Source organism: Momordica charantia (genome assembly GCF_013281855.1).
Source record: "Momordica charantia cultivar OHB3-1 chromosome 10 unlocalized genomic scaffold, Mcharantia_2.0 BLBB01000010.1, whole genome shotgun sequence".
In the NCBI taxonomy this organism is placed as follows: domain Eukaryota; kingdom Viridiplantae; phylum Streptophyta; class Magnoliopsida; order Cucurbitales; family Cucurbitaceae; genus Momordica; species Momordica charantia.
The window spans coordinates 7,487,460-7,512,668 of record NW_028275158.1 but is presented as its reverse complement, the minus strand read 5'-3'; the positions used below and the strand labels follow the sequence as shown (position 1 = coordinate 7,512,668).

At 32.5% G+C, this 25,209-nt stretch overlaps 3 protein-coding genes across 11 annotated transcripts; 1 reads left to right on the top strand and 2 right to left on the bottom strand.

The window, feature by feature from the left end:
* Positions 1 to 3,302: 3,302 nt before the first annotated feature.
* HEI10 (RING/U-box superfamily protein) lies at positions 3,303 to 8,092 on the top strand. Of its 7 annotated transcripts, none has more exons than XM_022287148.2 (10): positions 3,303 to 3,562; positions 4,994 to 5,043; positions 5,320 to 5,445; positions 5,566 to 5,638; positions 5,930 to 5,975; positions 6,115 to 6,145; positions 6,243 to 6,498; positions 6,589 to 6,752; positions 7,364 to 7,604; positions 7,709 to 8,092. In XM_022287148.2, the coding sequence occupies exons 3-10, from the start codon at positions 5,376 to 5,378 to the stop codon at positions 7,713 to 7,715; spliced, it is 888 nt and encodes a 295-aa protein (XP_022142840.1). In that variant the 5' UTR covers positions 3,303 to 3,562; positions 4,994 to 5,043; positions 5,320 to 5,375; the 3' UTR covers positions 7,716 to 8,092. The 7 variants fall into 7 exon arrangements, with proteins under 7 accessions (XP_022142840.1, XP_022142833.1, XP_087975037.1 ...); XM_022287141.2 differs by having other exon boundaries at positions 3,304 to 3,562; positions 7,334 to 7,604; XM_022287142.2 differs by lacking the exon at positions 3,303 to 3,562 and adding an exon at positions 4,588 to 4,695 and having other exon boundaries at positions 7,334 to 7,604.
* A 128-nt stretch (positions 8,093 to 8,220) lies between these two features.
* On the bottom strand, positions 8,221 to 13,867 carry NADK3 (NAD(H) kinase 3). Its single transcript, XM_022287140.2, has 5 exons — positions 13,556 to 13,867; positions 11,077 to 11,322; positions 10,425 to 10,505; positions 9,095 to 9,246; positions 8,221 to 9,008 (listed from the first exon to the last, which is right to left on the bottom strand). The coding sequence occupies exons 1-5, from the start codon at positions 13,718 to 13,720 to the stop codon at positions 8,597 to 8,599; spliced, it is 1,056 nt and encodes a 351-aa protein (XP_022142832.1). The 5' UTR covers positions 13,721 to 13,867; the 3' UTR covers positions 8,221 to 8,596.
* Positions 13,868 to 21,438: 7,571 nt separating this feature from the next.
* Positions 21,439 to 24,701, bottom strand: LOC111012851 (trifunctional UDP-glucose 4,6-dehydratase/UDP-4-keto-6-deoxy-D-glucose 3,5-epimerase/UDP-4-keto-L-rhamnose-reductase RHM1). Of its 3 annotated transcripts, none has more exons than XM_022287132.2 (3): positions 24,553 to 24,701; positions 22,277 to 23,852; positions 21,439 to 22,188 (listed from the first exon to the last, which is right to left on the bottom strand). In XM_022287132.2, exons 2-3 carry the CDS (start codon positions 23,837 to 23,839, stop codon positions 21,739 to 21,741), a joined length of 2,013 nt encoding a protein of 670 aa, XP_022142824.1. In that variant the 5' UTR covers positions 23,840 to 23,852; positions 24,553 to 24,701; the 3' UTR covers positions 21,439 to 21,738. The 3 variants fall into 3 exon arrangements, with proteins under 3 accessions (XP_022142824.1, XP_022142826.1, XP_022142825.1); XM_022287134.2 differs by having other exon boundaries at positions 22,277 to 23,849; positions 24,553 to 24,676; XM_022287133.2 differs by lacking the exon at positions 24,553 to 24,701 and adding an exon at positions 24,090 to 24,468.
* Positions 24,702 to 25,209: the final 508 nt, after the last annotated feature.

Below are 25,209 nucleotides of genomic sequence, written 5' to 3'. Positions count from 1 at the left end.
TAAGAAGTTGTAGTTCGATCCCACCCCAATATATTGTACTAAAAAAACAATAATAACTTCATATATAGGTAGATTTAACAACAATAATTTAAGTTTTATGGTGTATAATTGCAACACCCTCATCATTTGAGGTAATTTAAGATTTAGAACTTAATTGCCATAACTCTTATAATTGAGTGATAATTTTTTTGCATCTTTTAAGTTATAACTAATGAAGTTATAACGACAATATTAAATTATAACGATTCCATAACATTAAATGAGTGACTGCTCAAATTAAAATTTTAAGATGTTTTTGCATTTTCTTTTTCTTATAAATTTTAAAACTTAAACCAAATTAAAAAAAATATGTGAGCCCAAAACTGTACTTTAACCATAAAAGCTCAATGACCCATTAAAAACAACCACCTAAATTGTATTCGTATGATAAAACATATTTCTATATTTATGCATTAATAACATTATATAAAGTAAATGGAAAATGAGCTAATAAATAGTGTGTATAAATAAATAAGGTTATCCATTCTTGAAAAGAAATAAGATCCTGTTTAATTATCATTTTATTTTTGTCGATGTGGATGAAAATTTAACTTTTATATATATGTACTACTTTTATTTATGTATTTATTTGTTCTTGTTATATATATATTTAGAAATAATTTTCAAAATCTAAGCTGAATTTTTTAAAACAAAAAAAAAAGTAATTTTTATTTTTTAAATTTGACTAAGAATTAAATTACGTTTTTTAAAACACATTAAAAGAAATTGTGGCCAAGCAAAAAAGATAGTTTTTAAGAACAAAAAGACGAAAACAAAACGATTATGAAATTAATTTCAATTTGAAAATTAGATTTTAAAACATAACAAAAAAGATGTTAAATTGAAAAAAAAAATCAAAATCAACACAAAAATTATGCTAATGGATTTTCTTTAAAGAAAGAAAAAACACATGTTTATTATCCATAGGACGAGAGGATATCAATATGACAAAATGATTAATATCATACGGGTGGCTTCGAATAAGAATCAATCAATTTGGACTTGTATACTAGATTTGTTTTTTAAAAAAATTTAAATAAGAAAAAGTTCCTAATTAGAGTTTAATTAATAAATTATGAGAATGTAAAAATAAAAAATAAAAAAATTGTTGGATTCATCCTCGTGGTTTTCTTTTTATTTTATTAAATTTTGAGTCACAGTGCTCGGAGCTAAACTTACATTCACTTATGAATATATTTAAATACAAGCTACATAAGTTTAGACTTCTCTGTCCCTCGTGGATAATTGATTAAAAAGAAGAAAAAAATGAGACTTATTTCTTTATGTTCAAAAGATTAGAGGTCATTTTCACTTTTCATTTTTAAGTGTGGTTGGTTCAAAAGAAAGATAGGGTCCCATATATATAATTGAATAACAATGTGATAATAATTACCTAGAATTTATTGTTTGTTTGTTTATAATTTATGAGCACAGTGGTAAAATAAATCAAATATGAAAAGAAAAATACCAAATATGTCACAATTATGTCCCACCTATCAGCTGCCGTTCTTTGTTTTCAAAATAAAATATATTCATATGATATTTTTATAAATTGAAAGATCCAATAGTGATTTTAGAAGCCAATTAGCATTTGTTTGTATATTGTAAAAGTATATATACTATTTTCGTGGTAGTATTTTTCAACTTTCATTTATTTTTATTCATTTTAGTTTATGTATTTTCAAATTTTGTTTAGTTTAGTCTATGTACTCTCATAATGTTCATTTTAGTCCTTGTATTTTAAAAAACTGATCATTTTGGTCCCTTTATTTTTATTTTTATTTCATTTTTTTCAATTATAATTTTAGTATAAAACTTCATTTACTAAATTTCTTGAAATATAACCATAAGTTGATATTTAAAGGTCTCTAGTGTGTATAAAATTCGTGTTGAGTTTTTGCAAATAAAAACTAAATTATTCTATTTTTAAAATTATAGAAACAAAAAAAACAGATATTTTGAAAGTAGAAAGACTAAAATGAACAAAAGTAAAAAATATAAAGACTAAATAAACATTTTAAAAATACATGGACTAAAATGAAAAAAGAAATATTATTTAAACAAAAAAAAAGCCGTAAATATGAATATAAATATAAACAATAAGATTTGTAAAATACGTAAGGGGTGAAAATTACTTATTTATTAATCAATTTTTTTTGTTTTTTATTTCTATAATTTTTTAAATGATATATATTGATATCGATATTATTGAAATCTCTATGAAATTGACACCTCAGACATTAATAGTTTAATATTGCATAGTCAAAATTGGATTAAATTGACTTTTAGTCTTTATACTTCAACGTTAATTTAGTTTATATGCTCTTAAAATTTTAATTATTGTTTCATCATACTATTAAAATGTTAGATGTCTATGACATTTATAAAAAGTAATAGAAGATTACCACGAAGTTGAGGTCTGATTCAACTAATTAAAATTTTTGTGACATTTTTCAAAGGTTATAAATTTGAATTACACTTGGTAACAAGATAATTGTTACTAAAAAAAGAGATAATTGTAGTAGTTTAAAATACCTAGAAAATTAATCATTCAAAAAGATATATAACAACTTTTAAACCACTAAAATGACCTAATAAATTATCATTCAAAAAAAAATATATAACAACTTTTAAATTTGTTTAAGATAAGATCTTATAAATTATTATATGTTTCCATCTAAATTACCAATTTCATCCCAGTATGGTTCTAAAAATCTCAATTTAAGCCTTATAATTTTTAATCGTTTCAATTTCGTCTTTATAGCTTGGATAAACATTTACTACTTGAAAAAATCACTCTTTTTTTTTTTCATATTTCTTACTCCGCCCTAAACTCTAATATGGTGAATTAACATTATTAATCAAATAAAAAATGTCAATTTATCATTGTAAGTAAAAAGAACAAAAAAAAAATCATATATTCAATATGTTAAAGATATAAACAGCTTTTAAGGTAGGATTAAACCTAACAGAATTGAAATTTTTAAAACCTTACAGACTAAATAAAAATAAAATTCAACTAACAGAGAATAAATTAAAAATTTTAAAATCATATCAACCAAATTAAAATTACTTCAAAACTGTAAAATCCATAGTCATAATTTAGCCTATGTTTTTAACTCATATATTTTTTTAAAAATATTTTAAAAACACTATATATTTGAGAGAAAAAAAAAGAAAAAAGGAAAAAAAGAAAAAAAAGAAAAGAAGATGAAGATGAATTTATTTTCCTTCGGGCTATAAATTTGATTTTTAAATTTCAGTTTTTTCGCTGCACCGAGCTTCGAAGTTTTGTCCATTCGCGCGACAGTAACCAGAGATCGCAACTCCGAAGAACATTTCCCGCCAAATTCGATCTTCATCGACCGCTCTCTGAGGTTTTCGATTTCTCTTTTTCTCCAGTGTTTTCAAGCGTTTATGCTCTTCAAAATTGTTCAGATTCGCATTTCCAATTGAACACGGGGGAAGGCTGAAGATTGGATTCATATTCTTTGCGGTGAAGATTTTGTCTGAGAATTTCGAGGTATATTTGCTTCTACTTTGAAGATTTTCTGTCTTCTAACTTTCTCGCCTTTTGGAATCTCATAGGAGTTTTCTGTCAAGTAATTCGACTGCGATCAGAGTATTTCCAAGTGCCGACTTGTTTTCGAGTAAAATGCTATTTCTTGCTTCCGAGTTCCATTTTCTTTTAGGTTAAATTTTATTAAATCTATTTCAGTCCTGCAAGCAAGATAGTTTTGATTCCTTTGGTTTTTCTGTTTTCTTTTTAAGGTGTCTGTTATTGGGTAATTAATTAGTTCGTATTCTGGCAATTATTGTTGTTCAAGTTTTCCCTCGAGATATTTAGGATTTCCACCCGTTCTACCTACATTTATGAAAAAGAGTTTTGGGAGAAAACAGAGAATGATGTTGAAGAACCACATTACTTTATCAAAAAGTTTGGAACTATTGATCAAACCCTGGTAGCTTCCCCATTTATTTTTTGTTTGATTAATTCGACTTTTACTCGTATCTTGTCCCCACATAATGCAAGGAAACCTGATTTGAGGTTTTTAACGTATATAGTACCATTTAGTACTGTTATTATTATATCTTCACATGAACATCGGAAATGAGGTAGAATCATAGTGTTTTTATTCCTCGAGTTGAAGCTAAGAAATATCTTTGTAACTGGCAATTGAAACGACTTCTTTTATCTCTTCATGTTATAGAAAGGAAAAAAACAAGATTCTTTAAACATGGTAGTGCTGTCTATTCTTTTTTTGGGCTGGAATTTTCCAAAATATAATATATGCCGAGAAAAATGGAATTCTGAAGGGAACATGTACAGCTGTAGCAGTCAAGTTCTTTGGCTGGTATCATTTATGTTCCCCGTGACGAGCTTGGATTATGCCCCTGCCCTTGAGTAAATCTTAAAACAACAATCTCCATTTCAGATTGAGTTCCTGTTTCTGTCTGATGCAATCAGTTTACAGATGTTATTGGTTCTATTAGTTACATTCTCGACGAATTTTTGTCCTTTAGTTATATATGGCTCTAAAACCTTTAGAAGAAATGCTATTTTCTGAAAATTTTGGATTAAATGGGAGAATTTATAGAAGTTCGGTATGACAAATTGACAAGACTGAAGTATCTTTATATTCCATCATTTACATGGTAAGTGCTTAGGGTTAAGGAAAAACTAAGATTCCTATTACCACGTTGAATTTTGTCTTCGTGGATAGGGTGGAAGCCATCCATTGATATTATTTTACTATCGAGAAGAGCTTCTTGGCATTCACGTTTTAGAACTTTATGCTTAATTCGCAGCCTTCAAACTTATTTTGGTAGCCAAAAAGTGATTTTGTTTGATTTCTGGACTCAACAGTGAACAATGAAAGTTTGGATCCTTGATATTTTCACAGATTGGATTAACCTAACCGACACTGAATTTTGTTGGTTTTTCTTCTTTCAGATTTCGATCGACAGAGAAGTGGGACCTAAGTAACCAACACCACACTCCCTGTAATATTTCGAGTAGTTTGGTATCTGTTACATGGTTTACATTGCCTAATTTACTTCATTATTTGAACACGAAGTCCGATCCGCGTTATGCCTTTTAATTTTAGCAAATGATACGCGCTTCCTTTGTCAAGCTTTATGGTACGAAATGATCTGCAAGGCAACAAGATAACCTTAGCAAATTTTATTTTTGCACGAAAACTTCTTGAAGTCTTGAAATCCAAGGACAAGAAACACAGAAGTGTATGATGATCCTTCTTCGTATGATTTTCATTACAGGGTCTATGATTTCCCCAGTATTCCATGGAATTAGAGATTACTTCTGAAGGTTAATAATGAAATGCAATGCTTGCTGGAGAGAACTTGAAGGCCGAGCTATCTCGACAACTTGTGGTCACCTGTTGTGTATCCTAAGCTTGTAAAAAATTTTCATTTTGTATCGTTTAATTTGGTGAATATTTACCTGGCATGTTATTAGTAAATGTACGTGGTTTTGTTGCATAATTGTTCCTTAACGGTGTAAAGGCCAAGAAGATGCGAGCAAGATCCTTGGCAATGATGGAGCATGCCCAATTTGTGATCAAGTTCTTTCTAAAAGGTGAAGAGTTTTGTTATTATGACCCTTTCAAGTCTCAGCATTGCTTAACTGTTGTTCTCTTCAAACAAGGGTTGATTTTACACCAGTTGCAAGGTTGAAGAAAAACAGAAATGTAATTTTATCAATAGCATGTTAGAAATCTCTAAGAGGACCCATCAGCAGATGTACCAGTCATATCAACTTAGTAAATTTATTATCACCATATGGACAACTATTTTTTCCATGGATTTACAGGTACACAGACAATATGATTTTATCTTCTCTTACATGCTTCCTATTTCTGTTTGGCAGTCTCATGAAACCTGTGGACATCAATCCAAATGATGAATGGGTAAATGTAAGTATTTTCTTCAAAGGATTGCATTTAGCCTGCCTACCTAAGTTCAATTTTCAACCTTTTCCTTGTATGACTTTTCTGTTTCCTTGAATTATCCCGCTGGTTTTGCTGCTGATTTTCACAAAACAAAATATTGCAGATGGCCATGGCTGGTATATCTCCTCAGATTTGTATCCTTCGAAATGATCACGAATGATTCAAAATTATAATATTATGTTATAACAATATGAAATATAGATTGTTTCAATCTTCCTTGACTGATTCCAGTAATGAAAAGTGCATATAGAAGTGTAATGTTCTATATTGGACAAAAGGAATTGGAAATGCAGTACAAAATGAACAGAATCGTGGCTCAATGCCGGCAGAAATGTGAGGTGATGCAAGAAAAGTTTACCGAGAAACTGGAGCAGGTGCATACTGCATACCAAAAAATGGCCAAGAGATGCCAGATGATGGAGCGAGAGATGGAGAATTTAACCAAAGACAAACAAGAGCTCCAGGAGAAGTTTGCTGAAAAATCCAGGTCATTTTCTTTCATTTTTGCTTCCGATTTCTTAACTAGTTCCAGATGGGTTTTTAAGATCCTGATCCAGAATACTCGTTTGCATGTTAGGCAGAAGAGGAAACTAGATGAAATGTATGATCAATTGAGGAATGATCATGAATCACTAAAACGTTCTGCCATCCAGCCTGTGAGCAATTTTTATCCAAGAAATGAGCCTGATTTGTTCTCAAACCCTGTTAATATGATGGATAGCAGAGAACCCATGAGGAAAGGTAATCTTTTTCTCTTTCTAGTCTTATAGAATTGAAACCTTAAACATTTGATGCTTTCATGATATTGAGATTTCTATTTATATTATGGGTATTATTATTTAGCTTTCAAAAAATAGTCCAGAACTCTGCCTTTAATTTCAAAAATATCCCTAAACTTTGTCCTTAGTTTAAAAAATACTCCTACTATTTCAAAAGTTTTAATACGGTCCTTGACCTTTCAAAACATTTCAATAATATCGAGCAAACGTTCGTTAATATTTTTAATGGAAAGTTGATCTAAGAGAATCTGGAACAACATGACAATAAACGTGGAAGTTTCTTCCATATTTCCTCTCTTTTCAACCTAAAAGTTTTATTCCCCCATTGAGTTTTGCTTCTCCATTATCTACCTAATTTTGCCATAATCCCCTTTTAAAAACAATAACTTCTCCCACGTTTTCTCTATTTTCAGACTTAACCTATGCAAGCTTTCACGTTTATTGTCGCGTCGTTTTAGATTCTACTGCATCAACTTTCCGTTCAAAATATTAACAGATGTTTGCTCATCGTATTTCCAAAACAAGTTGACTTATTTCTTGCAGACTGGCTGGTGTCCGCTCCTGAAACCCCAGGACCAAGAGAGGAAATATGGCCAGCAAGACAGAATAGCGGGAACTCTGGTGGTCACTTCGACATTTCCGTTGGGTCACCTCCGAAACAAGCTCCTCCAATGGCAATGGAAGCTGGAAACAGAAGAGCTGGAGCTCACACTGCGTTTGGAACTGGAGCTGCCAACCCCTCCATGACTCTACGCAACTTGATTCTGTCCCCAATCAAACGACCTCAGCTCTCTCGTCGCCCTCAAATGTTCACGTAAGTAAACAACGCTTTTGCCTACATGAAATTTTGATCTTGACATTTTGCCTACATGAAATTTTGATCTTGACATTTTAGCGGAATCGTGAAACTCATTGTAGATTGTGAGATGGAAGTTGACAAGTTGACATTGGTGGACCAAAAGGCCTGATCAACTCGCTCGCTTTAAGGTTCTATTCACTTTTTTCTTTTCATAGTTTGAAGCCAAATGTGAAGGATCACACAAGAAAATAGGATGCTGCCTTTTTATCTTCCAGTTCGTGGACCATCAAATCTAACAAAAATTAACTTCCACCACCAACACAATCTTTTCTTCTTCTTCTTCCTTGAATGAAAAACCACAAAAGAAACACAAATGTAGGATTCATTAGTAATATTAAGACTTCTACCATGTTTCTTTTGTCAACAAATCAGACATTATGAAGATAGCCCTCATCTGAAGAAAAGGTACACATTATACTTAGCATATGGTTGTTATTGCTTCATTTCCTGAATAGGGAAAGTAAATTTTTGCTACTCTTTATATTTATTTTTACCATTTCAAATCGAGTTCTCTATACCTACGCACAAAAATATGCTACAAATGTGGCTAGAATGATTAATATACACATGATTTAGAATCGAAATATCGAAACATGAAGATACGTTTCAAAATTTTACCGCACGGGGGATAGATCATAATCCAGGTAATATGGTTCACAACTCAGTTTTCAGCTAGAGAGGGCACTTGTCAACCTCCATTCTATATATACAGAAAGATTGTTAAGACTCTTGGCAATGCCTCCCTTTGTCCATGAGATGGGTGTTGTAATTCATCTTACAAGTTGATTCACAATATTAAACTAGAAAGTAGCTGATATAACCCCGGGTTCTCCGAAGCCAAATCGATCCCGCAGATAGATAAACTTCATGCTCAATCTATGGTCAAAACGGTTCTTCTAAGTTGCAGATGCCAACTCGAACTGCAACTCAGCTGCTTGTATGTGCAATTATATACGAGATCTAGTTTGGATATGCATGTCTTTTGAAGTTTCTTCTGCCGCATACAACATACGGGTGGGCAAGAAAACTTCGAGACTCGGGGCCTTGGAAGATATTTCGACGATATCACCATATTGAATAGGATGAAAAACATGAGAACCATCAATGTAAATCACACCCTCTTTACACAACCAGGCCATTTCAATCGACTGATTGGGGGATACCGTCCCGTGCATAAAAGTGAATAGATTTCCAGGGTTGATGGGTTCTCGTACCATGTACTGAAGGTCCTGAGATAGAATGGGCATGGGAAATCCACCTGCTGATAGCATTGCAGCGGTTGATCCAGCAGCAGTCGAAATTCTTAGACCACTCGATCGACAGTTCAACAAAGGTGAAGATGACTGCTCATTCCCAATTCTGCAGGGTGGAAGGGGTCAGTGAAGATAATCAAATACAAGTGAGACACAAGAAAGAGGAACCAAGCATAGGAGGACGATTCTTACTTGAACGAGAACCGAGAGACCGATGCAGGACACGGATGTGCAATTAGTATGTCATTGAGAGGATAGCTTGTGAGTAACTCTGAATTTACAGATATGGATATCCTCGACAACTTGGAAGGGCCTGCGACACCACTAAGGATGCTATCTAATACCTGTATGAAAACGATCGAGCCCGTGGTCAATAAGTCGATTTGCTTGTTGGAAAAGTCGGTTTCGCTCGTATGTTTTACTTGAGCCCCTAAACTAGCATGAGGAGATTATAAAAATCCCTCTCAAAAATCAGAACTTATGATATTAAAGTGATGTCAACAACCTCAAGACATTCCCGTTTTCCCCGGCAACCGAAACTTGGAAGTAGCCATTGGCTTTACAAATTCAATCTTATAGGATTGAATTTTAAATTAAAACTTATTTATTAAAAAAAAATGAAGAAGAAGAGGGGGGAATATGCAAGAATCCAACTATCTAGCAAATTGAGATGATCATTTCACTCAGCCCTTGCGCATTCCTTCGAATGGGAGCTACAATGTTCTTCAAAGTGAATATGAAATATTTATCCACGTTTTTATTACTATCTATCGACATACTTCATAAAATTGAAACTTCGATAATTCCATCACCACTATCGGGTAATTCTACCTGTGTTTTACCAAATTAATCCTCAACTGTATTTCATTGGCTACAAACCCAACCACGGCTACAAAACCCTAATTTATTTAATTTTACACCATCTTATTATCCACAATACTTATATTTTCTCGTATATATAAAAAGAGTTAGGGGAAATTACATTTTTAGTCCTTGAAATTTAAGTTAGATTCTATTTGGTTCCTGGATTTCAAAATGTGACAGTTCAGTCCATGAGGTTTTGAAAATTGTTCTAAATAGTCCCAAAAGAAAATTGTTCAGTCTGGTTTCCTATCGGCTTATAAATGGTCTCTACCGGTAGTTAATACTGTTCCACTTCCATTGAAATGGAGCAGCTACTGCTAATAAATATCTAAAAGAGCCAAAATCAAATATAAGGACTTGATAGAGGCTTAAAACTCATTTCACTCGAAATCAGATACCGGCCTATCCAATCGTTCGAAACGACAATTTCGTTAGAAGTAAAGATTGTTTTCCAAAATCATATTATGGTCAAGTGGATAATTTGATATATCATGCTTCATGCAGAAACCTGCTAGCAAATTTAGGATTATTGTCTACATCCCACAGAGAGGCAGACAAAACAAGCAATGGAAATAGCCTATAATCTCTCTCCACACCCACACAACAGACAGACATCCAAAGCCACACACTCTTTTAAGGTAAGGTAAAGCAGACTTACTTGTTCAAAGTTTTTGACAGTGGCAGCACAAAGATGACCTGTGCTTCTAGAAGCATCAAACTCATTGCTGAACTCTTCCACCTAGACCAAAATATATTTTGTAAATACTACAATAAAGTATAATAAAGGTTTAATTACAAATCTAGACTATGTGTTGTGTCTCTATTTAGTTCCTGAACTTCGAAAAGTTTTAATGATATCCTTAGCCTTTGAAAATGCGTTATATAGATTGGTTGATTTGGCACAAAGTGAGGGATAAATGACAAACGAAAGTGGATAGCTGGACAAAATATTTGTTCTTCAAAAGGGATCTGATATGTGGCTTAAAAGAGAAAATTGTTGCACATATTATTTTATTTTGTCCAATTACTCATGTCCTATTGTTATCTGTCTATCATTTTGTGTCAATTCAATTGACATTTGTCCAATAGACACGTTGCATCATCATTTAAATAACAAAAAATACAAAGAATTGATATTCAAAGTTCAAGAGCATAATTCAAATTCTTTAAAGTTTAAAGACTAAATAGAGACAATAATAAAAGTTTAAGGACTACAATTTGTAATTTAATCTAAAATAAATCTCCATCAATCATCAAGGCTTTCAAAGGACTTAAAGGAAATACCTAGAGTTATAAGATCACAGAGTTACCTCATCCACTTGAGTAGGATCAGAATTTACTCCAATAACAGGGATTGACTCGTCCAAGAAATGGCTCGCCTGCAAAAGGGTGCCATCACCACCAACCGTGACGACAAGGTCTACATCACGAATTGGCTCGGATAGATCATTGCGTAATACAGGTTCCCAATCCACAGGCTTCTGCTGCAAAATATCCTTACAAAGATTTATAGCTTCCCTGTGCACTTCATTTCTGTTCTCTAAGTGGCGTAAGACCTGCAAATGTCACAAATTTCCAACAAAATTTTATAAATCATTATATGAGTATTTAACAGTTATATTTAGCACTTAGCAGACTCCATTGAATATGTAGGAGTATAGATTCAAGAAATATATAAAATCAAAAACCAACAAGGATGTTCATAATTTTACCTGGCATAGACAAAGAAAACAAGGAATGGCCAAGGCTAATAACAAAAATATAGAATATCGACTAAAATGAGAGAGCATTTCAAGATCTCCATCATATGCATCTGTCAATAGGCAGAAACTTTCAAAAGTTGAGATTAGAAGTTGTATACAATCATTTTAAATCATTGTGCCCAATTTTAATATATCAATATTCATTCTTCTTCAATGCTGATATTGTAAGCAGTTGAACAAACTTCCCTTCAGACAAATAAAAAACAGAGAACAAGGAGATTAGTCAGGTCACCTAAATTTCCCACACGAGAATCTCCCCCTATTTCAAGGAGGGATGGGATAAGGCAGAAAATTTTGTCCCCATTTTGATTTTAAGGAGGGGGATGGGGAGTACTCTTCTGGACCCCACTCCTGACCCCTTTTATATTTATTAATATTATGCGTCGTTTCTTTTTTTCTTTTTTTTTTTTTGGGATAAAAGTCACACTTAAAAACAGCTAAAAAAAAAGAGAAGACAGGCTATGGGTTGAGGGTTGAGAAAACCCTCTCCCAAGCTCTAAACAACCGCTGCTTTCCAATCATAATCGAAATAAAAGTGTAATTACAAAAGAATTTCTTTTGGTTTGCTATCCACCCAGAGTATACTATTACAAAAAGAATCCTCAAGGAACTTTTGCTTCAAAAAGCCTACTATTCCTCTGAAACCCCATTTCAAAAAGTCTACAATATAGTTAAATCCATATAAATTATATGAATAGTATGAAAATGTATGCTTTTTTTTTCATTTAAAAAAATCACAAAAATATATCTATTGCCATTAATTTACAATATAACTAAAATTTTTAATTTTATAAAAGTACATGTATTAATGGAGAAAATTCCTGTGGAAAGCAATAAACTCCCCATCAGAGAATGCCAAACCTTTCAAAAGTATTACTAGGAGATTAATGAGGACACATAATGATTCAAGGGGGTGGAGACAGGACGATGAAGCCATACAATCTCAACCCAACTAGTTGAAACGTCTAGTTGAAGTGCATCTAAGTTAGCCCAGACACCACCATTAAATCTAAGATTCGAACGCAGTACATGAGGCAGAGCCATTACGTCAGCAAGGGGAGGAAGCCAGCCAGCAATCCAAAGGCTATTTTTGCCCAGACACCACCATTACTAAAACTTATTGATATAATTATTTTTTATCTTTTAGAATAAAGCAAGTTATATATATTGTTCTTAGGTAAGAGACAATTACCGACCAAAATACACCAGGATTTAATTTTACCCATTAGGAAAAGAAGAGCAAATTAATTCCACCACTAAATTAACTTCAGGGTTCAATCTTATGAAATTAAGACTTCGAGATCAAATTTAACTCGCTCATGACTCAATAAGTACACAATTAAAAAAAAGTATTAATTTTTCCTGTTTATTTATTACCAGAGACAACGAATCATCTAAATTAAATCCATGATCTTGGGAGAGAATAAATTCCCATGTGGGAACCAGAAGAGACATCAAATGGACAAGGAGAACACCCATGGCCCATACAAATCTCTAAATAAATTAACACATTAATAACAAAAACTATAGTCAGTAGTGTTCCATCCAAAGTTTTTTTTCCCTTTTTTTTCCCTTCTCATATTGTAGCTATCAAGTCAACTTACACACATCTCCACTAATCTATGGACGATTGTTTAATCTTACAACATTCAAACGTTAGAAAACAAATAGTCAAATCTTAATAACGTAAGTGGCCAAGAGTTTGAACCCATACTCCAATTCTCACCTGTCCAAATGATCACTAGGCCAATCCGGAGTAGTTGTAGAGTTAAAAGGACTAAAATGGAATGTTTGATCAGAAACCAAAACAAAATAGGCTTAAAAGCTGAATAACAAAAACATGATTTAAACCTAAAAACAATATCCGCTCATAATTGCAAATGCAGAAGCAAAAACCGAAATACATCAGAAACCCATCAACCCAGAAAGAATACGGGACGAAGAAATGAACTTCCGGACTAAAATTGATGGCCGACACACAGAGCATTGAATCAGAATGGAAGAGAAAAGTGGAATTAGCTATCACCTGGGGGCTGGTGAAGCGAGTAAAGCCGTCGGAATGGAGGACGGGGTTGGCATCAAATGGCTTCAGAAGAAGAAGCAATCTCCTGATCGCCATTTTCGTCTGGCCGCGAAAATTAGGGTTGGAAGTGGGAGGGGAAAGCTGAGAAACGGGGCGAACGCACAACATGAAACTTGAAGAGAAGAGAAGAGAAGAGAAGACGGTGCGGGGATCGGCGTCGGCTTTCTGATACAAACAACGCTCCGCCGAGCCCGGCTTCGAGATGATCGTGTCTCGGGTCGGGTCAGGCTTTAGGGCTTTCTTTTTATTCAAATTATTAAATTGATTACTTTATGTTCAAAATTGGGTAAAATTGTAATGTTTTGTCTTAATAACAATGGTGTATTCTATCATTGCGTGACAAGTCATATTGATATTGTTGTACTCAATTTAAAAAAAAAAAAGGAAAAAAAAAGAAGACAATTGTCCTCTATGAGCTTTGATGTTTTGAAATTGATTCATGACGATGTTATTATTTATTATCAAATAAATATTTTTCAATATATGTTACGAAGGCCTAAATCGAATTTTCACAATAGTCATGGAGGGTTGAACCAAAGACTTTGAAAAAGGTAGATGTAGATATTGCCAACCAATCAAAGGTCTAACACCAATGTAAAATGGGTCTATTAATTAATAAGTCGTATTAAAATCTTTTTCAGCATTATATATTTCAAATATAAGAGTAGAAAGTCGAATAAATGTGGTACCACCTTAAAAAAGGTTATTGATTTTTTCGAGTTAGGCTCGTTTTAGCGAGATTATTGATTTATTTACTTGTTGAATGCTCAATGTTTCATATTTTTTCATAAAAAAAAGGGGAAAAAAATGATATTGGTTGCAAAAACATTGAGTACAAATACATATTTTAGATACAAGTTTGTAACACCTTTTAAAGGTTTATATGGCAGCTTTTCTTTCCTGGATATGAATATTAATTATCTAGGAGTTAAATGTTTGAGATCATTTTTTTTATTTATACGTGTTTAAATAGGCAACATAATTAATATATGAGAACTAAATTTATGTGTTTGAATATTTTAGTTAAAAGTCACAACTTTTACTTAGAGATAGATACTAGACTGCGATTTAGATTAGTATTATTTAAGAGAAAAATTAATGATAATAGAATTATAAATTAAAAATAGTATTATTTAATATATTATAATATTTAATTAAAATAAAAATAAATAAATACTTTTTACATTATTAACTAAAAGTAAGACTCAATACTTAATAGCTAAATTTAATTAGTAAGAAATAATTAAATGGGTTTGAATTAATTAAAATGCTAATATCAGAGAATTAAATTATTCATAAGAACTAATATGAATAATTAAAATAAGATAAAATATTAATTATAAATGTAATAATTAAACTTTATTAAGACTAATATGTTAACAATTAATTAATAATGCTATTATGTTTAATGTTCATTTCCCTAGCTCACATAAAAATCCATGCACATGGTGGGCAATTATAAACCAATGGGTGAGTTATAATGCTTCTTAGATAATAATATCCTGAAGTTTAAAAAGTAAAATATTGTATTTTGATGTATTATACGATTTTTTTAATACATTTTTCTCTCTAAGACTAAGTTTTTTCAAATGAGTGTGAGAAAAAAGTGGGGAGGGGAGTGCCCGTGGCCATGGGACCTCCTCTCCTTATCTTCTGTGTGGAGGGTGTGTGTTTTCTCTCCGTCGTCCGATTGAGTTTTTTTAGTGGGTGTTTCTCTCTGCTTTGTTCCAGTTCTTCTGTAGTAAGTAGCATGGATTGAGATATAACAGAGACCTCTATTGTTATTGTGGAGGTGATTTTCGGGGAGGGTCCTTCTTTCCCGCTGGTTTCTGTGATGTTAGATGGTGGTCAGGTGTCGGGAATCTCTCCATTGGATGTCGATAGTGTTGTTGCGGCTGACAAAATCAAAGGCAACATTGTTTTGTATGGTTTGTGGCTTCATCATCAGGACGTTTTGAAGAGTTATCAGTTACAAAATTGAAGAGGGCAACTGTGTACAATTTCTTGGGATGACTCTTCATCTTCGTTGCATCCTTGTTTAGAGTCCAGAGGCAATGACGACGGAGCAAAATATGGGTCACGGTGGGGTGCGGTGGCGATCGACTCGAACACTGTTTTGGAATTTGTCGAGGCTATAAGTCTTTATTGTATTGAGATTTGCTAGCATGATTTGAAGAATTTGTCTAATCCTTCCTTATGTGTCATGATGGAGAATAAGGCAACTTTAGAAGCGATTATTTCCCCTGACGTCATTGAATGAGGATAATTATTGATTCTGATTGTGGTGCATGATCATCACTCTTCTAACGTAATCCTTAGTGGTCTTTTTTTTTTATAATGCAGTGTTGTTTAAATGAAAAAAAATAAAAATAAAAAGTAAAATATTGTAAGATAAACATGGATATTTAATGTATGTCTCAAAATTAATGGTAATTCATTAAACAATAGACTCTTAGGATATTACGACCAAAAAGGTCATGAGTTCTAATTTCCACTCATGTACTAAAATACATACACACTAAGGGATGGTTACACTGATTTGAATTCTGAGTCCTTTATTTTTTTTCACCGAGAGTACTTTTATCATATTTTTTAATACACCAAGAATGGTTTCTTTTTAGAAAAATAATAATAAAAAGAAAAAACCTCAATCCATGAACCTTGAGAAATATTTTTCTTTTTCAAATTATTTAACCACCCAAATTCAACTTTAGCTACATGCGGTAACATTTTAATATTATTTAGTTTAAATAAATTTGAGTTTTTTTGGTTAATTAAATGAGAGGAGTCTTTGAGTTGTTTTGAAATTGATTTTTAGGAGTTAAATTATTAATGAGTAATTCATTTTTAAATTCAATCTTTACTCTAATTTCTCGAAAAAATTCTCTTTGCTCTTTTCAGAGCAATTAGACAAAATAGAGGACCCTTTTTAGTGAAGCATTGAGATCAACATCTTTGTGGACGGACGCAACATTTGAGTTAGATTATTTTATTCAGTAGACATGTGGAGAAAGCCAATAATTCCTCCCAACGAGATTTATTCTCCTTTAAAAATAAAAATCAAGTACATGCACCTCAATTATACACGTATTTATTTCTTAGTATTTACTATCATTTCTGTTGATGCTGGAATTCAGCCTCTTGAATTCTCGCCAAACTAGCATCAAACTTGATGATCATGAAACCGATCACTTGCCAAACCGAGCAGCATTAAATCGGTGTGACTTCTGTCACACGGGCTCCGAAGCTTAAGTTAGGAACGGAGAAATAATGTTGCCAAGTATTAGGGTAGGGATGTTAGGCATACCTCTAGGGTTAGCATGCTGCTTTATTTATAAGAGATTTCTCCCCTTTGAAATGCCTTGTGTTGGGTTAGCATAGTCCATCATTGATGAAGTTGTTGGATCACAAAGGTTTACAGATTGGGCCGCCTCAACTGACGGGTGAGGTGGGAAGAAAGCTTGGCCATTTAGCCTAGCGCTACTCGGTACCGAGTAGAGGTTGGGGCCAAGCTCCGGTAGACCCATGTGGCTTGGCCCCTATTTGGCCTTTGCTCGGTCGCTTGGCTTACTTCAACCTATTTTGTTCACCTAGGCTCATTTCTTCTCATCTAACCAAATCTCATCTCATAACAATTTCTTCTATTATTTGTAATTTTCCCATCACTAGATTAGTCAACATTTTATCTTTCGAATGCAGTGACAAGAATATTAGGTTATCTAATTCCATTTTAGTCATGGGACTTTTGGATATATTCAATTTTAACCCTTAAACTTAAAAATAAAAAATAAAAATAATTTTAGTCCTTACCATTATTTTGCTTTTGACAAATGAGTAATAAGACTTCGAGTGTGTGTATTAACACAACGATGTGGACATCTATTGGAGTGTATTGGCTGAGACAAGTATTATTGAGTAGAAAGATACTAGTTGGCGAAATAATAACAAGGATAAAATGTGGTTATTTTTTTAAAATTCTATGGACTAAAATAGACATTTTAAAATTTTAGAGACTTTTTTTTTGTTAAAGTTTAATGACTATAATAAAAATTGTAATGAGTATAATTATGTTTACATTTTATTCATAGAATATATTAGATTGACGTTAGGTTTAAATTCTATTTTTATCTGTCAACTTTTATTTTTATTTATTTATTTATTGTCTCTTCATTTTTCTAACACTCTTTTGAGTTTACAGTTAAAAAATAAAAAATAAAAAATTTCTATAATCATTTTTATTAATTTTTATAAACTATTTATTAGAAACCTAACATAGGCTCACATTTTATTCATCTACTTCATGAGATGTCTTACTTGAAATCATGTGCAAAAGATCAACTACTGAATTTTAAAATATATTTTGATTTAAGTTAATTATCAATTAGATTTCTATTAATTTTGACTTAATTTTAATTTGATTTATATAGTTCTAAAAACTTTATTTTAATTTTTGTGATTTAAAAATTTAATTGAGTTTGTCAAATCCATAACTCATCGTTACCAAAATGACATGTTTATTATTTACATAATAATGAGCTAGTTAAGGCTGAAAAATAAAAAGAGTAAGCATGTGTAAGTTTTGAAGTGAGTAAAAAATGATTTATAGAATAATTTATGAAGTTTAATTGGAGTTAAATTAAAGCTTTTAGAACTATAAAAATCATATTGAAAATATTAAACTTAGGCTCGGAATAATTTTGAGAGCACTCAAAAAATGATTATGAGAGAATCATAAATGTTTTTATGTTTGATAAAATTGATCGTTGATGAATCTATTTAAAATCACTTATCTACTAGTTTTAAAAAGTGAGTTCTAATAAAATTAGGTACCTCCCGCTAAAAAGTTCTAAATCGAAAAAGGTGTGAACTTCTTATAAACTTGGAAGAAATTTTAAAATATTTCTCTCTCTAGTGGCTAAGTAGTCCGACGTTGGATGTTGCTGCGGTTGTTTGGAAGGACAAAGCGGCTCTAGTGCAAAAAATAAATAATAATAAAAAAATAAATAATAATAATAATAAAATAATAAAAACGATGTACTAAACCCATCCTAAAAATAACTTAAATAAAAAAGTTATAACAAAGTAGTATGGAAAAAAGTATAATTGAACCATATTAAAATAGAAAAGACTAAATTAAAATTTTGTAAGTAAAATACTATTTTGCTCACTATATTTTTAGATTTTGATTATTTTGATAATTATACTTTCAACTTTAATGAATTCTAATCGAAACATTCGTTTTGATCATGTACTTTTAAAAAGGGATCGTTTTAGTCCGTTCATTTTATTTTTTATCTCATTGTTTTTATTACAATTTCAACACGACACTATACTCATGTATTTCTTGAAATGTAGTCATAATTTTTAGATGAAAGAATTTTCGATGTTAAATTTTTGCAAATATAATTAAAATGATCAGTTTTTTAAAGCAGTGAGACAAAAATGGATATTTTAAAAGAACATTTGAGAGGAATGAAATTGAAAGTAGGGAGGGGTACAAAATAACAAATTAACCAAGTTTTCAAATGGGTAAATGAGAGAAATATATATTTTAGCATTAAAATATTTAGTTAAAACGTCCTCTTGAGCTGTCCCTACTAAAATGGTCATTTAATTCTATTCCATTTTTTTTACAGAAATCAAAAATTGTTTTCTCCTAGGTGTCCATATTATGGATGGGAGGAAAAAAAAAAGGACAAGAATAATATTATTTAGAAAACAAATTTATCTAAAACAAATCAACTAAATCAACTAAAAAAAATTTATCTAAAACAAATCAATTAAATATTTATTTTGAAGTTATCTAAAAGAGGTTTGGTTCAAGCCAAATCAAATTACCTAATTAAATCGGAACTAAATCCGAGTACTTTTGAGAGATTTTATCTCAAATATAGTAAAAAGGTAAGTATTTAATTAAATAAATATTCTTAAGTTAGCAATTGGGTAAAAAGATAAATTTAAATTTAAATTTTGGTTGATTTAGCTTAGATCATTTTATTTGATAATTAGATTTAGTCTAACTTTTAAATCAAAATATTACCTCTGCACAAATTACATTCAAAAGATCCCGAAAAATAATTTCGAAAACAAATCCTACTAAATTTTCGAAAATAGATTTGTTTATATAAAAAAAATTAAAATTTTAAACTCTATTTAGAAGATAGAATTAAAAAACACATTATTAAAAAAATGGTAAAATTTTTAAACTCTAAATTAAAAATTCTAAAAATGAAATGATATATTTGAGCTTGTACAACCCTAAATGATAGAAGTTAAAAACTTTAAATAGTCTTAAGGAAAAAAATTCAAAGCTAGGGAGTAGAAACCCTGAGAAGGAAAAAAAAGAGAAAAAATAAACTGCAGAAATTGCATGCGATTTCCATAGCCAACACGTGGCTCCCACAATACGTTAGCTGCGACTTCTCCTCAAATTACGGCCGTCCGATTTGGGATATGGATGCGTTTTTTTAAATATTTTCTAAGCTACATTATTTTTGTTATTATTTTTTAAAAATCCTAAAAAAAAGTAAAATATAATTATTTAATAACGATTTTTTCTTTTTGGATAGATGAACTTTATTTCAACGTGAAACACGAGTTTTTATTTTTTCAAGGTTCCTACTTCTCTTCGTTAGCCATGTTTAAGAAAAGAGGGAAATTTCAGACAGCAATAAAAAAAAAAAAACAAAATTAATTAAGTTTGTAAACCGCTACTTTCAAAGTTTCACCCAGGTGTGATTGGTTAACCCTTTCGCTTTTTGTTTTAAAAATTTAAGTTTAAAAATATTATTTCCTCCTCGATCTTCTTTAATTTTGTTATATAGTTTTTATAAAAATTTTCAAAATCTATGTCAAATTTAAAAAATAAAAAAAAATTTATTTTATTTTTGAAGTTTGCCCAACCATTCAAATATGTTTTTGTGAGAAAGGAAAAGTTTCAAACTTTTCTTTTAATTTGACTTCCATTTCAAATGTATTTTTAAGAAATATTAAATCACGCTAGAAATTGTGATTATTAGCATGCCTAAATAACTATCAAATATTAAATTATAATAAGCAAGATTTGACACGAATGACAAAAAGAAGTCAACTTGAGATTGACTTGCCATAGCATGTTTTAATAATTATTGGAAAAATAATGTTGAGCAAGATTTAATAGTTATGGAAATTATTATGCGATTCTTATTATTAAATTATATTTTCAAAATAAAAGGGTGTGGTAGAGGACAGATATCTTATTTTGGAAAATTTGTTATTTGAAATGCCAAAGAATATATCGTTCTATTTTGAAATATTTGTATTTAGATTCATATAGAAACTAATTCTAGATTTTTTAACTATATATCTTTATTTCTCCGACTATCATTTTGATTGATATGAAATTACATTTTTAATTTCTGTATCTCAACTTCTATATCAATTTAATCTTGAATCTTGTTTCAATTTAATCCCTCTACTTTATACACTACTATACCATGAAATTTTTAGAATTTTCTCGATTCTCAATTTGGTCTCACATCTTCCAATTTTATCCCTCATGTTTAAAAAAGTTTTCAATTTAGTCTTTAATCTTCAAAATTTTAATTTCATTTTGTTTCCTTTCATAACTTTTTTTTTATATATATATATAAAAAAAGGAATCAGAGCTTGACACTTCCATACCCAATAAAGACACTCGCTCTCGCTCCAAGGTCCGACTACTCTTACTAAATACCGCTTACTTACCCAACATTTAGATCTATTAAATTTCTAGCTTTAATTTTCGATAGGGACGATATTGAGAAACTTTTCAGAACATACAGATAAGAAAAATAATGTGCAAAAGGTAAAAAATTTAATAGCATCCATTCATTCATAGGATTTGAAACTTGCACATTGCGCAGAATGCAGACTACAGCATCTCTGCTCTGATATCCTAAAATAATAGTCGACAACAAAAATCAAAACTCTAAAATACATCAGGGAGATTGAATCTAATCTTCGCCTTTGTATTGCAGCAGCAGCAAGAGACCATAACAATTAATTATGAGTGAAAATGAGACATCATAGATGAAATGTGACAATCATAAACATATAACTAAAGCAAATGCATATATGAATCTTAAGTTCTAAAGCTCAAAACTTAATCAGGCCGAGGTTTTCTTGTTTGGTTCGAAGACGTACTTGATCAACGACTCCTTGATCCCGAGCAACTCCGGGAACTCATTCTTCAACTTTGAAGTATCCATCTCATTGTTGCTTCGAGGGGCCACAATTACCTTGGCCTGCTCTTCAAGTGTGAAGTTAGCCCACTTGAAACTAGGGTCCATGTATTTCTTGTACATCTCGAGAATCTCGTTGTGACTCACAACGCCGGGGTTTGTGAAGTTCCAGATGCCCTTCAAGTTACGCTTGGCCATCTCAATCGAAATGGGAAGAAGCTCATCCAGGATGGTCATGCTGTTGGGGATGTTGACTACCTTGTTGTAGCGAGAAATCTTAGTAATGAAGTTGCGTGGGTTGTTCAAGTCGGATGATATCGGCATCCGAACTCTGAGGGTGCAGACGTTATCAAATTCCTTCAAAAGCTCCTCCACCTGTTCAGAAATAAAGATTGATAAGTCAAATAATCACAAACCAGAAAGATGAAGTGTAGTAAGGGAGCAAGTTCTTGAATGTATATACCATGGCCTTGGTTTTTGAATAAAAGGAACCAATGAAATTGGGCTTGTCTTCCTCCTTAAATCCAACACCAGAACCCTCTGGATGTCCGGCATCGTACTCAAAAATACAGCCAGTGGCAAAGTTCATCATCAAGAGTCCATGCTCCCGGCAAACATCTGCTAAGGTTAGGGTTCCAGCAACATTGGCACGAATCGTTTCGGTTTTGTGAGTTTCACACCAATCAACATTGGGTCTGCCTGTCACACCAGCAGCATTAAAAACATGGGTTGGTTTAACATTCTGAATATCTGCCAAAAGCGAGGCCCGATCCTCCAGACGCCCTTTGCCATATGCATAGGCAATGCCTTGTTTATCACATAGCTGTCCAAGAAGGCCTCCAATCCACCCTGTCCTACCATATATCAAAAATTTAAAGGATGACTGATAAGGAGAGCCCGGATTCCTGGGAGATGGGACTACCATTTTAGTATTACTGGGAGCGGAAGAAGCCGGGTTAGCCTCTTCAGACCCTTCAAAGTGTCTCTCAACTCCACCAGGCATCGTAAGCATTCTAGGATGTGGCAGCAAAGCCCCAGAGACATCACCCCACCAGTCAGGATTCTTAGTATACCATTCAATTGTCTTCTTCAGTCCTTCTTCCCACATAGTGCGTTCCGCCCACCCCAAGTTCTTGAGTTTCTGATCATCCAAGAAGTACCTCTGATCATTAAATGGTCTGTTGTCTACAAACTTGATACTTGCATCTGCGTCCTTTGAGAAAAGTTTGCATATATCTTTGGCAACATCTATAACCCTTCTCTCCTTCTTTGTCCCAATGTTATAAACATGACCAACCTCTCCTTTGTGAAGAATAACTTCAAAAGCCTCAGCAACATCCTCACAGTACAGATAACTCCTAACATTAGAACCATCCCCATGAATCGGAAGAGACTGGCCTCTCATGGCCAAAAGAATGAACTTTGGAATTAGCTTTTCAGGAAACTGATTGGGTCCGTAGACATTGTTTCCTCGAGTCGTGATCACAGGTAATCCATATGACCTGCCATAGGCCATTACGAGCATTTCAGCTCCAGCTTTTGTTGCAGAGTATGGATTTGTTGGGAGGAGTTGGGAAGCCTCATGGTTTCCCACAACAGCATCCTCATCTGTTTCACCATATACTTCATCCGTACTAACATGGATGAACCTCTTAATCTGGCCAGTGACCTTACAAGCTTCCAAAAGAACATGTGTGCCATAGATATTATTCTTAGTGAACTCGAAACTATTACCAAACGAGTTGTCAACATGAGTCTGGGCAGCAAAATGCATAATCGTGTCAATTGACTCAGTAATCAGGAGATAATTGACAAGGTCAGCACTGCCAATGTCCCCCTTCACAAATTTGAAGTTGGGAGAAGGTTTAGACGGAAGAAGATTCTTCAGATTTGAACAATAATCAAGCTTATCCAGTACAACAATTTTGTACCCAGGATAGTTTCTGACAAGTCTGTTAGCAACATGGGATGCAATAAACCCAGCAGCCCCAGTGATGAGGATGTTCTTAGGAGTATGTGTAGCCATGTCAAAGCAACTTCTGCAGAAGAAAAATACAGAACGAATAAGATCACTAACCAGAAAAAGAAGAGAACAAATTAACTAAATTCAAATTAACTCTCAAAGAAAGAATTAGATCAAAGTTAGATTCAAAACCTCCAGATCTAACTGCAGGGCACAGTAAAGTTTTAGCCGAAGGTAACTACCGTTCTATGAAAATCTAAACCAAAGTGCATTATTATTAAGCATCATTGCTGAAAAAAACTCAGATCATTACCAATAAAACTTCCATTTTCCATAATTTCATCCACATAAGTTCAACTACCACGAAATTCAACCAAGTATCAGATCAGACACATTTCATCGAACTCAAACCAACAGAGCAGCAGGATCCATGTATATTCTCAAACCCAGTCCAAATCATACTCCAAGATCGAAACCCAAATGGGATCCAGCGCACGCGGCACAGGTACAAATCACAAAACAGAAAAATGCTTACAAGGCAAGAAATCATACATAAACCTACAAAACCCACCAAACCCATCAACGATCCAACAGAAACAAAAAAGAAAACACGTAGATCCCAGTAAATCTTTCGAAAGGCATAACAAAAACTCAATTTCCCAGGCAATTACGAGTGCAATGTGTAAAGGAGGCAGCAACACAATGATGATTCAAGTTACAGAGTTCGATTACGGAAGCAATCGTGAAAGAGAATGAGAAAGAGAAGGGCTACCTACCTCTAGAGAGAGAGAGAGAGAGAGAGAGAGAGAGCAGAGGAGAGGAGAGAGAGATCTTCGGACGAGGAAATGGCAAAGAAATGCAGAGGACGAATTTCTGAGAGCAATGGCGAAAGCGTGGCGTTTTTTCGGGTTATAAATACGACTCAATGAACGCTGGAGACAGTTAAGGGGAGCCAATGAATTGCGAAATGACTAATTTGCCCTTACAATTTTCATTTATTCCCCGAACTACTTCCGCGCACCTCCGTCGCTTTGCCTTCCGTGGCCGGGCAACGGGCCCACCAGTGATTAAATTATAATCCCCTGCGGTCGGGCTCATGTTAAGTTTCAAAGTATTGGAATAAAAAATGAACATTTTAAATATACAAGCCAAAATGCTCCTAAGTTGACTACAATAATATTTAAATCTTAAATTAAAGAAGTCCGACTTTAATTTCAAGTTTTGAAATTTGCTGAATAGGGTTTAAAATAATACTTTTTCAGAACTAAATGGGAAGTCAACTCTTGACATATAATCATTTTGGTTTTTGAAATTTTAAAATGTCTATAATTTTTTATTTTTAAAAAATTCATTTTAGTCATTGTTATTATTCCGTTACTCAATATTTATCTAATGCTTATCTAAGCCTACTTAAGTATGGCTCTAACACATGT

Bases quoted from the DNA above. Each gene is read 5' to 3' on its own strand.
- NADK3 (XM_022287140.2), bottom strand. From the start codon at position 13,720: ATGTTGTGCGTTCGCCCCGTTTCTCAGCTTTCCCCTCCCACTTCCAAC. The intron at 9,247-10,424 runs GTAAGTCTGCTT...GTTTTCATACAG, and splicing joins CTGTCAAAAACTTTGAACAA to GTATTAGATAGCATCCTTAG. The intron at 9,009-9,094 runs GTAAGAATCGTC...TCCACCCTGCAG, and splicing joins GTCTCTCGGTTCTCGTTCAA to AATTGGGAATGAGCAGTCAT.
- HEI10 (XM_088118911.1), top strand. From the start codon at position 5,376: ATGAAATGCAATGCTTGCTGGAGAGAACTTGAAGGCCGAGCTATCTCG. The intron at 5,639-5,929 runs GTGAAGAGTTTT...TCTGTTTGGCAG, and splicing joins GATCAAGTTCTTTCTAAAAG to TCTCATGAAACCTGTGGACA. The intron at 6,146-6,242 runs GTATCCTTCGAA...GACTGATTCCAG, and splicing joins TGGTATATCTCCTCAGATTT to TAATGAAAAGTGCATATAGA.
- LOC111012851 (XM_022287132.2), bottom strand. From the start codon at position 23,839: ATGGCTACACATACTCCTAAGAACATCCTCATCACTGGGGCTGCTGGG. The intron at 22,189-22,276 runs GTATATACATTC...ATTTCTGAACAG, and splicing joins ATTCAAAAACCAAGGCCATG to GTGGAGGAGCTTTTGAAGGA.